At 42.0% G+C, this 17596-nt stretch overlaps 1 protein-coding gene across 1 annotated transcript; it reads left to right on the top strand.

Annotated features, from left to right (window-relative positions):
* The first annotated feature begins 9057 nt into the window (after positions 1-9057).
* Positions 9058-11754, top strand: klf2a (Kruppel-like factor 2a). Its single transcript, XM_041205406.1, has 3 exons — positions 9058-9401; positions 9623-10517; positions 10723-11754. Exons 1-3 carry the CDS (start codon positions 9321-9323, stop codon positions 10896-10898), a joined length of 1152 nt encoding a protein of 383 aa, XP_041061340.1. The 5' UTR covers positions 9058-9320; the 3' UTR covers positions 10899-11754.
* Positions 11755-17596: the final 5842 nt, after the last annotated feature.

Here is a 17596-nt window from a genome sequence, read left to right as displayed (position 1 = left end):
GAGAGTGGTTGAGAATGTGTATGAGAGCGGGTGAGACTGTGTATGAGAGTGGGTGAGAATGTGTATGAGAGTGGGTGAGAATGTATATGAGTGTGAGAATGTGTATGAATGAGAATGTGTATAGTATGTGAGAGTGTGTATGAGTGTGAGAATGTGCTTAGTGAGAATGTGAGCGTGAGAATGTGTATGTATGTGAAAACGTGTATAGTGTGTGATAGTGTGTGAGAATGTCTATGAGAGTGTGAGAATGTGTATAGTATGTGAGAATGTGTGAGGGTGTGTGAGAATGTGCATGAGAGTTTGAGAATGTGTATAGTATATGAGAATGTGTGAGTGTATGAGAATGTGTATGAGAGTGTGAGTATTTGTATAGTATGTGAGACTGTATGAGAGTGTGTGAGAATGTGTATAGTATGTGAAAATTTGTATGAGAGTGTGAGAATGTGAGTGTGTGAGAATGTGTATAGTATGTGAGAATGTGTATAGTATGTGAGAATGTGTGAGTGTGTGAGAATGTGTATGAGAGTGTGAGAATGTGTGAGTGTGTGAGACTGTGTATAGTATGTGAGAATGTGAGAGTGTGTGAGAATGTGTATGAGAGTGTGAGAATGTGTATAGTATGTGAGAATGTGTGAGTGTGAGAATGTGTATAGTATGTGAGAATGTGTGAATGTGTGAGAATGTGTATGAGAGTGTGAGAATGTGAGTGTGTGAGAATGTGTATAGTATGTGAAAATGTGTGCATGTGAGAATGTGTATGAGAGTGTGAGAATGTTTATAGTATGTGAGAATGTATATGAGAGTGGGTGAGAATGTATATGAGTGTGAGAATGTGTATGAATGAGAATGTGTATAGTATGTGAGAATATGTATGAGAGTGGGTGAGAATGTGTATGAGGGTGGGTGAGAATGTGTATGAGTGAGATTGTGTATAGTTTGTGAGATTGTGTATGAGAGTGGGTGAGAATGTGTATGAGAGTGTGAGAATGTGTATAGTATGTGAGAATGTGTATGAGAGTGGGTGAGAATGTATATGAGTGAGTTTGTGTATAGTATGTGAGAATGTGTATGAGAGTGGGTGAGAATGTGTATGAGAGTGGGTAGAATGTATATGAGTGAGATTGTGTATACTATGTGAGAATGTGTATGAGAGTGGGTGAGAATGTGTATGAGAGTGTGAGAATGTATATGAATGGGTGAGAATGTGTATAGGATGTGAGAATATGTATGCGTTGGTAAGAATGTGTATGAGAGTGGGTGAGAATGTGTATGAGTGAGATTGTGTATAGTTTGTGAAAATGTGTATGAGAGTGGATGAGAATGTGTATGAGAGTGTGAGAATGTGTATGAATGGGTGCGAATGTGTATAGGATGTGAGAATATGTATGAGTGGATAAGAATGTGTATGAGAGTGGGTGAGAATGTGTATGAGTGAGATTGTGTATAGTATGTGAGAATGTGTGAGAGTGTGTGAGAATGTGTATGAGAGTGTGAGAATGTGTATAGTACGTGAGAATGTGTATAGTATGTGAGAATGCATATGAGAGTGGGTGAGAATGCTTATGAGGGTGGGTGAGATGTATATGAGTGTGAGAATGTGTATGAATGAGAATGTGTATAGTATGTGAGAATGTGTATGAGATTGGGTGAGAATGTGTATGAGTGAGATTGTGTATAGTATGTGAGAATGTGTATAAGAGTGGGTGAGAATGTGTATGAGAGTTGGTGAGAATGTGTATGAATGGGTGTGAATGTGTATAGGATGTGGGAATATGTATGAGTGGGTAAGAATGTGTATTAGAGTGGGTGAGAATGTGTATGAGTGAGATTGTGTATAGTATGTGAGAATGTGTGAGAGTGGATGAGAATGTGTATGAGAGTGTGAGAATGTGTATAGTATGTGAGAATGTGTATGAGAGTGGGTGAGAATGTATATGAGAGTGGGTGAGAATGTATATGAGTGTGAGATTGTGTATAGTATGTGAGAATGTGTATGAGAGTGGGTGAGAATGTGTATGAGAGTGGTTGAGAATGTATATGAGTGTAAGATTGTGTATGAATGAGAATGTGTATAGTATGTGAGAGTGTGTATGAGTGTGAGAATGTGCACAGTGAGAATGTGAGCATGAGAATGTGTATGTATGTGAAAACATGTATAGTATGTGAGAGTGTGTGAGAATGTGTATGAGAGTGTGAGAATGTGTATAGTATGTGAGAATGTGTGCGGGTGTGTGAGAATGTGTATGAGAGTGTGAGAATGTGTATAGTATGTGAGAATGTGTGAGTGTATGAGAATGTGTATGAGAGTGTGAGTATATGTATTGTATGTGAGAATGTATGAGAGTTTGTGAGAATGTGTATAGTATGTGAGAATGTGAGAGTGTATGAGAATGTGTATAGTATGTAAGAATGTGTGAGTGTGTGAGAATGTGTATGAGAGTGTGAGAATGTGAGTTTGTGAGAATGTGAGTGTGTGAGAATGTGTATGAGAGTGTGAGAATGTGTGAGTGTGTGAGAATGTGTATAGTATGTGAGAGTGTGAGAATGTGTGAGTGTGAGAATGTGTATAGTATGTGAGAATGTGAGAGTGTAATAGAATGTGTATAGTATGTAAGAATGTGTGAGTGTGTGAGAATGTGTATGAGAGTTCGAGAATGTGAGTTTGTGAGAATGTGTATATTATGTGAGAATGTGTGAGTGTGTGAGAATGTGTTTGAGAGTGTGAGAATGTGTGAGTGTGTGATAATGTGTATAGTATGTGAGAGTGTGAGAATGTGTATAGTATGTGAGAATGTGTGAGTGTGAGAATGTGTATAGTATGTGAGAATGTGTGAGTGTGAGAATGTGTATAGTATGTGAAAATGTGAGAGTGTGTGAGAATGTGTATAGTATGTGAGAATGTGTGAGTGTGAGAATGTGTATAGTATGTGAAAATGTGAGAGTGTGTGAGAATGTGTATGAGAGTGTGAGAATGTGAGTGTGTGAGCATGTGTATAGTATGTGAGAACGTGTGCATGTGAGAATGTCTATGAGAGTGTGAGAATGTGTATAGTATGTGAGAATGTGTATGACAGTGAGTGAGAATGTATATGAGTGTGAGAATGTGTATGAATGAGAATGTGTATAGTATGTGAGAATATGTATGAGAGTGGGTGAGAATGTGTATGAGGGTGGGTGAGAATGTGTATGAGTGAGATTGTGTATAGTATGTGAGATTGTGTATGAGAGTGGGTGAGAATGTATATGAGAGTGGGTGAGAATGTATATGAGTGTGAGATTGTGTATAGTATGTGAGAATGTGTATAGTATGTGAGAATGTGTGAGAGTGTGCGAATGTGTATAGTATGTGAGAATGTGTGCATATGAGAATGTGTATGAGAGTGTGAGAATGTGTATAGTATGTGAGAATGTGTATGAGAGTGGGTGAGAATGTATATGAGTGAGTTTGTGTATAGTATGTGAGAATGTGTATAGTATGTGAGAATGTGTATGAGAGTGGGTGAGAATGTATATGAGAGTGGGTGAGAATGTATATGAGAGTGGGTGTGAATGTATATGTGAGTGGGTGAGAATGTATATGAGTGTGAGCTTGTGTATAGTATGTGAGAATGTGTATAGTATGTGAGAATGTGTATGAGAGTGGGTGAGAATGTGTATGAGAGTGGGTGAGAATGTGTATGAGTGAGATTGTGTATAGTATGTGAGAATGTGTGAGAGTGTGTGAGAATGTGTATGAATGGGTGAGAATGTGTATAGGATGTGAGAATATGTATGCGTTGGTAAGAATGTGTATGAGAGTGGGTGAGAATGTGTATGAGAGTGTGAGAATGTGTATGAATGGGTGCGAATGTGTATAGGATGTGAGAATATGTATGAGTGGATAAGAATGTGTATGAGAGTGGGTGAGAATGTGTATGAGTGAGATTGTGTATAGTATGTGAGAATGTGTGAGAGTGTGTGAGAATGTGTATGAGAGTGTGAGAATGTGTATAGTATGTGAGAATGTGTATAGTATGTGAGAATGCGTATGAGAGTGGGTGAGAATGCTTATGAGGGTGGGTGAGATGTATATGAGTGTGAGAATGTGTATGAATGAGAATGTGTATAGTATGTGAGAATGTGTATGAGATTGGGTGAGAATGTGTATGAGTGAGATTGTGTATAGTATGTGAGAATGTGTATAAGAGTGGGTGAGAATGTGTATGAGAGTTGGTGAGAATGTGTATGAATGGGTGTGAATGTGTGTAGGATGTGGGAATATGCATGAGTGGGTAAGAATGTGTATGAGAGTGGGTGAGAATGTGTATGAGTGAGATTGTGTATAGTATGTGTGAATGTGTGAGAGTGGATGAGAATGTGTATGAGAGTGTGAGAATGTGTATAGTATGTGAGAATGTGTATGAGAGTGGGTGAGAATATATATGAGAGTGGGTGAGCATGTATATGAGTGTGAGATTGTGTATAGTATGTGAGAATGTGTATGAGAGTGGGTGAGAATGTGTATGAGAGTGGGTGAGAATGTATATGAGTGTAAGATTGTGTATGAATGAGAATGTGTATAGTATGTGAGAGTGTGTATGAGTGTGAGAATGTGCACAGTGAGAAAGTGAGCATGAGAATGTGTATGTATGTGAAAACATGTATAGTATGTGAGAGTGTGTGAGAATGTGTATGAGAGTGTGAGAATGTGTATAGTATGTGAGAATGTGTGCGGCTGTGTGAGAATGTGTATGAGACTGTGAGTATATGTATTGTATGTGAGAATGTATGAGAGTGTATGAGAATGTGTATAGTATGTAAGAATGTGTGAGTGTGTGAGAATGTGTATGAGAGTGTGAGAATGTGAGTTTGTGAGAATGTTTGAGTGTGTGAGAATGTGTATGAGAGTGTGAGAATGTGTGAGTGTGTGAGAATGTGTATAGTATGTGAGAGTGTGAGAATGTGTGAGTGTGAGAATGTGTATAGTATGTAAAAATGTGAGAGTGTGTGAGAATGTGTATGAGAGTGTGAGAATGTGAGTGTGTGAGCATCTGTATAGTATGTGAGAATGTGTGCATGTGAGAATGTGTATGAGAGTGTGAGAATGTGTATAGTATGTGAGAATGTGCATGACAGTGAGTGAGAATGTATATGAGTGTGAGAATGTATATAAATGAGAATGTGTATAGTATGTGAGAATGTGTATGAGAGTGGGTGAGAATGTATATGAGAGTGGGTGAGAATGATTATGAGAGTGGGTGAGAATGTATATGTGTGTGAGATTGTGTATAGTATGTGAGAATGTGTATAGTATGTGAGAATGTGTGAGAGTGTGAGAATGTGTATAGTATGTGAGAATGTGTGCATGTGAAAATGTGTATGAGATTGTGAGAATGTGTATAGTATGTGAGAATGTGTATGAGAGTGGGTGAGAATGTTTGAGTGGGTGAGAATGTATATGAGTGTGAGAATGTGTATTAATGAGAATGTGTATAGTATGTGAGAGTGTGTATGAGTGTGAGAATGTGCATAGTGAGAATGTGAGCGTCAGAATGTGTATGTATGTTGTGAAAATGTGTATAGTATGTGAGAGTGTGTGGGAATGTGTATGAGTGTGAGAATGTGTATAGTATGTGAGAATGTGTCTGCGTGTGAGAATGTGTATGAGAGTGTGAGTATATGTATTGTATGTGAGAATGTATGAGAGTGTGTGAGAATGTGTATAGTATGTGAGAATGTGAGAGTGTATGAGAATGTGTATAGTATGTAAGAATGTGTGAGTGTGTGAGAATGTGTATGAGAGTGTGAGAATGTGAGTTTGTGAGAATGTTTGAGTGTGTGAGAATGTGTATGAGAGTGTGAGAATGTGTGAGTGTGTGAGAATGTGTATAGTATGTGAGAGTGTGAGAATGTGTGAGTGTGAGAATGTGTATAGTATGTGAAAATGTGAGAGTGTGTGAGAATGTGTATGAGAGTGTGAGAATGTGAGTGTGTGAGCATGTGTATAGTATGTGAGAATGTGTGCATGTGAGAATGTGTATGAGAGTGTGAGAATGTGTATAGTATGTGAGAATGTGCATGACAGTGAGTGAGAATGTATATGAGTGTGAGAATGTATATAAATGAGAATGTGTATAGTATGTGAGAATGTGTATGAGAGTGGGTGAGAATGTATATGAGAGTGGGTGAGAATGATTATGAGAGTGGGTGAGAAGTATATGTGTGTGAGATTGTGTATAGTATGTGAGAATGTGTATAGTATGTGAGAATGTGTGAGAGTGTGAGAATGTGTGTAGTATGTGAGAATGTGTGCATGTGAGAATGTGTATGAGATTGTGAGAATGTGTATAGTATGTGAGAATGTGTATGAGAGTGGGTGAGAATGTTTGAGTGGGTGAGAATGTATATGAGTGTGAGAATGTGTATTAATGAGAATGTGTATAGTATGTGAGAGTGTGTATGAGTGTGAGAATGTGCATAGTGAGAATGTGAGCGTCAGAATGTGTATGTATGTTGTGAAAATGTGTATAGTATGTGAGAGTGTGTGGGAATGTGTATGAGTGTGAGAATGTGTATAGTATGTGAGAATGTGTGTGTGTGTGAGAATGTGTATGAGAGTGTGAGTATATGTATTGTATGTGAGAATGTATGAGAGTGTGTGAGAATGTGTATAGTATGTGAGAATGTGAGAGTGTATGAGAATGTGTATAGTATGTAAGAATGTGTGAGTGTGTGAGAATGTGTATGAGAGTGTGAGAATGTGAGTTTGTGAGAATGTTTGAGTGTGTGAGAATGTGTATGAGAGTGTGAGAATGTGTGAGTGTGTGAGAATGTGTATAGTATGTGAGAGTGTGAGAATGTGTGAGTGTGAGAATGTGTATAGTATGTGAAAATGTGAGAGTGTGTGAGAATGTGTATGAGAGTGTGAGAATGTGAGTGTGTGAGCATGTGTATAGTATGTGAGAATGTGTGCATGTGAGAATGTGTATGAGAGTGTGAGAATGTGTATAGTATGTGAGAATGTGCATGACAGTGAGTGAGAATGTATATGAGTGTGAGAATGTATATAAATGAGAATGTGTATAGTATGTGAGAATGTGTATGAGAGTGGGTGAGAATGTATATGAGAGTGGGTGAGAATGATTATGAGAGTGGGTGAGAAGTATATGTGTGTGAGATTGTGTATAGTATGTGAGAATGTGTATAGTATGTGAGAATGTGTGAGAGTGTGAGAATGTGTATAGTATGTGAGAATGTGTGCATGTGAGAATGTGTATGAGATTGTGAGAATGTGTATAGTATGTGAGAATGTGTATGAGAGTGGGTGAGAATGTTTGAGTGGGTGAGAATGTATATGAGTGTGAGAATGTGTATTAATGAGAATGTGTATAGTATGTGAGAGTGTGTATGAGTGTGAGAATGTGCATAGTGAGAATGTGAGCGTCAGAATGTGTATGTATGTTGTGAAAATGTGTATGTATGTGAGAGTGTGTGGGAATGTGTATGAGTGTGAGAATGTGTATAGTATGTGAGAATGTGTGTGTGTGTGAGAATGTGTATGAGAGTATGAGAATGTGTATAGTATGTGAGAATGTATAGTATGTGAGAATGTATGAGAGTGTGTGAGAATGTGTATAGTATGTGAGAATGTGAGTGTGTGAGAATGTGTATAGTATGTGAGAATGTGTGAATGTGTGAGAATGTGTATGAGAGTGTGAGAATGTGTGTGTGAGAATGTTTATAGTATGAGTATGTGAGAGTGGTTAAGAATGTGTGAGAGTGTGAGAATGTGTATAGTATGTGAGAATGTGAGAGTGTGTGAGAATGCGTATGAGTGTGAGAATATGAGTGTGTGAGAATGTGAGTGTGTGAGAATGTGTATAGTATGTGAGAATGTGTGTGTGTGAGAATGTGTATGAGAGTGTGAGAATGTGTATAGTATGTGAGAGTGTGTGAGAATGCGTATGAGAGTGTGAGAATGTGAGTGTGTGAGAATGTGTGTGTGAGAATGTGTATAGTATGTGAGAATTTGTGAGTGTGTGAGAATGTGTATGAGTGTGAGAATGTGTATAGTATGTGAGAATGTGTGAGTGTGTGAGAACGTGTATGAGAGTGTGAGAATGTGTATAGTATGTGAGAATGTGAGTGTGTGAGAATGCGTATGAGTGTGAGAATGAGTTTGTGAGAATGTGTATAGTATGTGAGAATGTGTGTGAGAGAATGTGTATGAGAGTGTGAGAATGTGTATAGTATGTGAGAATGTGTGAGTGTGTGAGAATGTGTATGAGAGTGTGTATATTATGTGAGAATGAATATGAGAGCTTGTGAGAATGTCTTTGGACTGCGAATGAGGAAGAAGGCTCTGCTGCTTTGCAGCTGTCAGTGGACGGGAGGCGCCCTCTGCCGATTGGATTAAACCTCCCTCTCCTGGTTTCTTTTACGTATTCCGTACGGTAACGCTCAGTCAGAGCATGCACACAAAGACATCAATATTTTCGAACTGCTAATTATTTAAATGTTTCTACGCAACCAGGCTCCGCAATTTAAAAAAAAACACATTCGTTTATTTTTATGTGAAGCTCAATCGGCCCAAGAGACAGAACTTAAAATAAACCCCAAGAGAATAAGCATATTTCACCTGTGTTCGAGAGATTTGAGCCACTTTCTGGCTGAGAGTTGTGTTTAGAGGTTGGAATCCCCTGTCTAATTTATTGCAATTGTCTTGCCCATTTTCAATAGGTTATTTTTAAACACGAACGACCTGTGCGCACAGCAGCTGCCAAGTTATTTACAAACAACGAGCTGCAGTATTATTTAGAAAGCTTTCTCCCTTTGCACTTTAACACTGTGCGGCTATGAGGATCTGGGCTGTCCTGGGTAAATTCCTGCGTCACTTTGGCGTCAGTCCATCAGTGCTGTTGGATGTGTGTATGTGTGTGTTGTTTTGTATCGTCCCTATGGAGACGGAGCAACGCTGACAGCTTTTAAGAAGAGGGGAAGGCGCCTGGAGATGCTTCACTCGGCCTCTCGCTCTCGAGACCAGTGCTCGCTTTATATACTACTGCTATATTTAGGACATTTACTCGCGTACGATTCTCATCCTGGACGTGTTTCCTGAGCTAACTGCAATTGGTTCAAGTTGTCGGCTAACTTGCTGATATCCTACCAATCGGAGCCTCTCGCTGCACAACTTCAAACCAGTACTTAATACGAGCTCGCAGTCCCTGTGCTAAAACTTTGCCGGAGACTCTCTTTAGACAAGTGGCGTGGGGAGTCCCAACTTTCATGCAAACTTTTTTTTTGAAGAAAACCAACATTTTCGTGCAGTTTGAGAGAAAGAGATGGCTCTGAGCGGCACGATGTTGCCGTCCATTTCTACATTTGCAATTCCCAAGACCTGGGAGAAGCAGGAATATTGTAACGTAAGGAAACTTTTAACAAACTTTTTCTACACAGCCGGTGCACTCAGTGATGTAAACACAACACACGCACCTCTCACCTAATTTCAACACGAGTTGAATGCAGTGATTTCTAGAAATATATTCGAGATTCTGAAGATTTTTTTTTCATTTTGCAGTCATTTTTTGAAAAAGTTTCAAAATGAGCCTAATCGTTTTCTCCTTTAATTCTTTTTTTTTTGCAGAAATGGAAAAACGAGCCGGGAATGAAGCAGCCTCAGACCGAGTGCCCAATGACGGAGTTTATGCAATATTTGGAGAACTTCTCGCGAGCCAGTGATGTTGTTGATGATCTGAGTTTGCTGGATATGGATTTTATTCTGTCGAACACCATGTGCCCCGATTCTGTCGGCTCTCTGGACTATCCCGTGCCCGAGGAGGAAGCCGCCTCATTTTACCAGAAGAGCGACTCTCTCGCCTATAACGTGCCCGAGGCGGGGGAGCCTGCGAACTACAGCATGATGTCCGAGCTGCTGCGCTCCGACACGGACTATTGCCCGCCCAATGCCGTCCACGGCCGCTTCCTGCTCACCCCTGCCTTCCCCGCCGAGGACTTAGCCAAGGCTCCCAAGGCCGAGCCGGGCATGGAGGGCTATGGGCAGGGGATGGGCATGGTGCCAAGCCCGGCTTGTTTCCGGATCAAACGAGAGGACACGGTGCCCTGCATGGTGGCTTACAGCGAGCAGCAGCGGCTGAGCAGCTCCCCGCACGCCGGCGGCAATGTCACCCCCCCGCTCAGCCCCGGGGACCTGATGAACTCGGAGTGCCAACCGACCCAGCTGATGTGTCACCCCGGGGGGGTGCCCTACCAGCCTAGCTACCCCTTCGCCCACCACCAGATGCACTATCCCAACCAGTACGGCCTCTTCGACGACCCGGTGGCTCTGCAGCCCTCCCCGGCCCAGCGGCTCATGCTGACTCCCCCCTCATCCCCGCTCGAACTCCTGGAAAACAAACCTAAGAGAGGCCGGCGCTCCTGGCCCAGGAAGCGGACAGCCACCCACACCTGTACCTACGCCGGCTGCGGCAAGACTTACACCAAGAGCTCTCACCTGAAAGCTCACCTCAGGACACACACAGGTAAGGCCAGTCCCTGCCAATGGCAGCAAAGTTAACTCACCCCTTTGGAAATTCAGTAAACTTGCATTTGTATAGCGCCTTAATGCTCAGAGCCAGTGAAGTAGTGACTGGAGTTTAAATGGTGTTTAACAGTAACGGTGTAATCGCTTTTTGTGACCAGTTGGATGAGGTTCTGACCCAATCTCTTTGCTCTCTCTCTCTCTAGGTGAAAAGCCCTATCACTGCACTTGGGAAGGCTGCGGCTGGAAGTTCGCCCGCTCCGACGAGCTGACCCGTCACTACCGCAAACACACGGGCCACCGACCCTTTCAGTGCCACATGTGTGAGAGAGCCTTCTCCAGGTCCGACCACCTCGCCCTCCACATGAAGAGACACATCTGAAAAGGCCCGCAGAGACTTTCCAGAACTTAAAAACCAGTCAGAATATTCACAAAAGAAAGGTGTTCCAAAGACAATTATTTAATAACATACCGAGGATGAACATTTCGTTGGCGAGCTGTAGCTGGTTCTACCGCCCTAGAGAGCCGATCAGAGACAAAGTGGGCGAATTGGAACAGGGGGATTGGAGACAGAGGGCCATCTCGAACTCCACAAACGCCCCAGGGACATTGTGGGTAGAATCCACAGTAACTGTCAGTAAAAGATTTGTGTGTCCCAGGACTCTTGTTAAATGAATGATACTAGCGACAGGGTAAAATGTATACAGTTTACATGACTGCTATATTTGTTCAGGTCCTGCCATTTGTTTGAAGGGGACGAGGTTACACAGAGAGAGTTAAGCGACGTCTTGGCTGACTTTCTAGTAACTGAACTCAGTTGATGTATGGAGCGCGGCTAGTTTCACTGCCCTCAGTTGTAGCCTTGTAATAAGCTTCGAATCGAATTAATATTCTTCCTTATTATTATTGTGTCCGGTTTTTCTTTTGAATTTGAATTGACCCGCTGATGGGTTCGAGGGAATGTTGCGTTTCTCTGTCCGACGACAACCGGCTGAAGTTTCCCCCCCTGCACCAGACTTCACTCCGGTATAGAGTACAGTGATTCCCACAGTATGTGAGGTGCAATAATATGATGCAATGTCTATCCCATCTCCGAGTTACACTATACAGGGCTAGATGTCTTGTCATTAATAATTGTATTTTACCTGACTTGAATCTATGAATATATGTATATATTATTTTGTAATAAAAATTATTGTATTTTGTAAATATAAAGAAACTGGACAAATTTCAACTTACTGCCTATCTTGTTCATTTTTGTATAAAAATACATTTTGAATACTTCATTTGACATTCAATATGTGTACATCATCTCTTCAGTAGCGCAGGGACACAAGGATTTCGACGAGTGTAAAGAAATATAAGTTTCTATTTCATGAATATATATATAAATATAAGGATTAGAATCAAATTTGCAAGGCCATGGGGAAAAAGCAAGCAAGATACGTGATGGGCCGAATGGCCCCCTTTTTGTGCAGTGTCATTCTCTGCAGTCTGCAATGAGATTTATAGTCGGTTGGTTATTTTGACCCATTTGGCACCACATTTCGCCGGACCACAAAGTACAAAGGAGAGAACGAGGATGCTCGGAATCCGGCTCCCAGTGAAGATCAGGGAAAAAAACCTTGTATTAAAACTGGCCACTTATTGCCGCTCGTTATCGCTGGTGTTTTGCAAGGAGGGGCCGGGGATTTGCACATTTTAAGTACGAACTGAAACGGGCACATTCTACCGAATTGGAAGTGAAAATTCTGCCCCCAGCATCTCACCCAGCACCAGAGAACAGAAAATCAGATTGCTACATTTTAGAAAGTTCCAGATTAGCGTCCAGAGTGTCCTCCCCATGTAACCTTTCATTTGATTGTCTCATATATTTTAACAGTGCCAATGGACTGTAAATAATAGGGTTTCAGAAGGAAGGAGTAAATTAATCTAGACCTTGATTCAGGGTGAAGGGCTCTCTATGAAATGGGCTGTGGGATGATTCGAGTTCGAACGGACTTGAAAAAAGTTGCATGTGTTCATTTTCCCGTATCAAAAGAGACTGAAATTATACATGTCCCGGAATGGTTTAAAGATTAATGTAAACAACATGTTTGTGGCAAAGTCTCAGCACCCTCTTAAAAACTGTTTTTAAATCACATTCTTTACCACCACCTCCCCACAACCCCCCTTTTCTCGGCAATATCTCAGAACAAATGTAACTTTATCTCTGATACTTTTCACTGATCTGAAAGTGCGGAGATGTTATTGTGAATATCTCACTTCCCCGTTAACACAATCCCCATCTGTGGACGATGTCAACGCCCTAGTGACAGCAAATGCCCACTTCCCAAAAGGGCAAATCAGGATCACTTTCACAGAATGATACAGCACAATAGGAGGCCATTCGGCCCACTGTGCACATGCTGGCCCTTGGAAAAGACTATGCGGTTGGTTCCACTCCCCCACTCTTCGCCCTCCTTATTTTCCTTTTCAAGTATATATTCCATACCCCTTCCAAAGTTGTGATTACATCTGTGATTCCACTATGCACTCAGGCAGTGTATTCCATCGGGGAGACACTGTGAAGGGAAAGGTTTGGGAGTGTAAAAATAACCTTAAATTTAAAAGAACGCACTTCTGCAAAAATTAAGATTGGACAAAATCCATCAATAAGAAGATGTGTGATTTGACTCAAACAATGAAGTTCTGCAAAGGTCCTGCACCTCCATGGATTTCACTGGGAGTGTGCGATACTTTTGTCTCTGTGTCTCTTTTACCTTTCACTTTCTATGATGTGTTTTTTTTTGGTTTTCGTACTGGGTTACAGTTAGCTAGAGCTGGAGCTGCAAACTGTAGCTCAGCTGAGGTTCAGCATTGGAAGGTGCAGCAACCTCACCCGGCCTGAGATGTAAACCACAGCCTCCTAACATCTTTCCACATCAGGAGCAGATCATGTCCCAAAGCACTAAAAGCAAAGTAAAGCTTGAGATCCCGATGCCCCAATCCCATCAGTGCAAAGTAATTCAGTGTTGTAATAACAAGAAAATAACCAAAACAGTGTTCCATGAAAGATGTCAAAAGTTTAGCAGAAAGAATGTTGAATAAACTTTGCCATTAGCGTTAGGTTACTCTTGACCTCCTATGACTCAATGGAACTGTTCATAGAATGATAGAATGAAACAGCATCAAATTCTGCCCATTGTGCCAATTCATTACATGCCCCTGTTTGTTCTCCCCACAGCCTGACAACTTTTTCCTTCAAATTTTTATCCAATTCTCCTTTGAATTTACTATTGAATCTGCTTCCATTGCCCTTTCAGGCAGTACTTTCCAGTTTAGAACAATTTTAAAAATTATCTTCGTATCATTTCTGGTTCTTTTTGCCAATCACATTAAACCTGTATCCTCTGGTTACCAACCATTCTGCCACTGGAATCAGTTTCTCCTGATTTGCTCTATCAAAACCATCGTCCACCCATTCAAAGTTAGCAGACAAGCATAGCAAGCAATTAGGAAGGCAAATGGCATGCTGGCCTTTATTGGGAGGGCTCTGGAGTACAGGAATGAAGAAGTCTTGCTACTATCTCCATCAAAAGCACCTTCCAAAGCACCTTAGCCCCTAGAAGGACCAGGGCAGCAGACACGTGGGAACACCACCACCTGGAAGTTCCCCTCCAAGTCACTCACTATCCTGATTTGGAAATATATCGCCATTCCTTCACTGTCGCTGGGTCAAAATCCTGGAACTCCATCCCTAACAGCACTGTGGGTGTACCTACACCACATGGACCGCAACGGTTCAAGAAGGCAGCTCACCACCAGCTTCTCAAAGGCAACTAGGGATGGGTGATAAATGCTGGCCCAGCCAGTGACGCTCACATCCGGTGAAAGAATAAAAAACATGTACTGGGTTTTGGTGAGATGTATCTTGCATATTGTGTGCAGTTTTGGCCTCCATATTTAAGAAAGTATATATTTGCATTGGAGGCCGTACAGCAAATGTTCACTAGATTGGTCCCTCGGGTGAGGAAGTTCTGTGTGATGAGAGGCTGAGTAAATTGGGTTTATATTCCCTGGAGTTTAGAAGAACAAGAGGCAATCTCATTGAGACATACAACATTCTGAAGGGGTTTCACAGGGTAGACACTGAGGAATTGTTTCCACTGGCCAAGAAATCTAAAACACAGGGGCATAGTCTCAGGATGAGGGGCTGACCATTTAGGGCTGAGATGAGGAGAAATTTCTTCACTCAAAGGACTGTGAATCTTTGGAATTCTCTACTCCAGAGGGTTGTGGATGGTCCACAGTTGAATACATTTAAAGCCGGGTTGGACAGATTTTGGATCTCTGAGGGAATCAAGGCTTATGGGGAGCTTGGAAAATGGAGTTGGAACACAAGATCAGCCATGATCTCCACAAGTGGAGCAGGTTCAACAGGCCATATGGTCGATTCCTTTTCCTTATTCTTGTGTTCCTGTGATTTTCAATTCTCCTTTCAACCTTTGTGCTGGAAGAAAACTGCAGCTTGTCCAGTCTCTGCACCTTAACTGAAGTCCCTCATCCCTGGTTCTATTCTAGTAAATCTCCTCCGTACCGTCTCCAAGGCTTTGACATCCTTCCTAAAGTATGCAGCTGAGGCCAAACCAGTCTTTATAATCTCCTGCTGTGGTACAGAAGCAGTCTGTTTAAGTCCATTTGGGATATTAAGGAAAGTACATGGGATCAGGCTCCTGTGTGGGTACAGTTGATGCTGAGAAGTGAAGCAGGAACCTGCTTGAAACTCCCTTTGCAGTATATGTTAAACCCAAGTTCACAGTGGCCCTCTCAGGTGGTTGGAAAAGTTCCCATGACACTACTCAAAGAAGAGAAGGGGAGTTCTCCACATTTCCTGGACAATATATAGGGTTCAACCAACATTACTAAAACCAACCAGCATTTTGTTTGTATCACTACATTAGTGTGATGGAATACTCCCCACTTGCCTGGATGAGTGCAGCTCCAACGCTCAAAAAGTTGGACATTGTCCAGAACAAAGCAGCCAGCTTGATTGGCACCACATCCACAAATATTCACTCCCTCCACTGCCATCTACAAGATCACTTCAGAAACTCACCAAAACTCCTTAGACAGCACCTTCCAAACCCACAACCACTACCATCTAGAAAGACAAGAGCAGCAGATACATGGGAACATCATGACCTCCAAGTTTCCCTCCAAGTCACTCACCATCCTGACTTGGAAATATATCACCGTTCCTTCACTGTCACTGGGGCAACATCCTTCCTAACAGCACAGTGCGTGTACCTACGTCACATGGACTACAGCGGTTCAAGGAGGCAGCTCACCACCACCTTCTCAAGAGCAACCAGGAGAGGGCAATAAATGCTGGCCCAGCCAGCAATACCCACATCCCATGAATGAATAAAAAAAGTCAATCTGTACACAGCAAGTTCCACAAAAAGCAAAGTTTTTAGCAGTCAGCACAGCTCCAATACAGCCTCCTGTTGCTAAATTCTCACCTTCACCTCCTGGCCAGGTAGTCAGTGGCAGGCAGGACACCCAGAATTTTTATTGAGTAACTGAGATCCTGCCTTCTAGATTAGCTGGGCCTCCATATTCCTAAAAGCTCCAAATGTGTTACTCTATCACAGGCTCCTGCACCATTCATGCCCCCTTTCAAATTCAAGGCCATTGAGTCAGGGCCATAGCAGGGTTGCCTGCAATGCCCCAATGATCAAATAGCCCATCACAGGTCACACATTCAGGATGATGCTCATGATACACTTCACCAGCCATGGAATCAATGCCTTCAGGAGGGAAGGAGAGAAGATTGTTAAGGAGAAATGAATTTATTACTGCGTATCTCCTATATATGGCAAATACACAATTTAGAACACAAGAATTAGGAGCAGGAGTAGGCCATTTGGCCCCTCAAGCCTGCTCTGCCATTCGATGAGATCATGGTTATGGTCTCACAGCCTGACTTTCCTGACTGTTCTCCATGTAGCTGAGGTGAGCTAATTGGAGGGGATTTTTTTAAAGGAAAAGAAATAACATTAATTCAACAAATGCAAAATTATAACGTGAAAGCTTACAGTTATTCAGTGACTAAAAAAATCTCCCATATTTGCATACTCTATGCTACCTGAATGGAAAGTTTAATGACAGGTTTTTGGCACATTCTGGACACCCACACACATTACCCCTAATACACACACTAGCCAAACCATTGGTACACAGACTGAAGGAAATCCCCTCACTTCATGCAAGTTGCATTTCGCTAATACATTAATTGAGGTGCAGTTGGTCTCAGGCCAAGAGTTCGGAGACACCACTGTCTCCAGTAAGTGGAAGTGCCTATTGGAGCTCTCTTCATCATGACCTAAAGGACAGTTAGAGAAGCCGCTCTCTGCCATTCTACTGATTGTCATTTACTGAAACAGACTCATTCCCTCTGCACAGCTGCAACTTGCCCCAGGGAAATTCTGAACATGAATCTAATACAAATCTCCAGGTCACTATATTCTAAAGTTGAGCCTTTGAAACAGCTACACAGCATTAAGGTAAGTAATTCATTGATTAAGATCTTCCCTTCCTCCCCCCATCCTCTCTCCATAATCCTCCTCTCCTGAAAGGGTGCAGTATCACAGGCAATCTACTTCATGTGTCACCCCTGAGACAGGGAGTGCTGAGAGACTGATCATCCAGGGGCAGCATCACAGCTGATCCTGTCCATTTGGGGGCAGATCCACTGGGAGTCATTGGATATCGACCTCTTACCCCAAGCCCATCACAGCCATTCGTGTAAAATATTGAACAAAATGATGGCAGCAGTCAGGAGGCCATTCTTTTGGCAATGGATCATCGCCCTGTGGATGTGGATTCACTGCAAATGGTCAGAAAGGGGATGGAGCAGGAGCTGGCTGAGGCTGATAACACAACACACAGAATGCAGGGGGCACTTTTACCTCATTCACTGTGTAGTGAGGGCAGTGTGGGTGTTTGATGATGTATATGGTCAGCGTGTACAGAGGGGTAAGATGGGTGATGTATATGGTCATCGTGTACAGAGGGTAGGGTGGGTGATGTATATGG

This window comes from Carcharodon carcharias, chromosome 14 (genome assembly GCF_017639515.1).
Source record: "Carcharodon carcharias isolate sCarCar2 chromosome 14, sCarCar2.pri, whole genome shotgun sequence".
In the NCBI taxonomy this organism is placed as follows: Eukaryota; Metazoa; Chordata; class Chondrichthyes; order Lamniformes; family Lamnidae; genus Carcharodon; species Carcharodon carcharias.
This window is presented reverse-complemented; position numbering and strand designations above follow the sequence as displayed.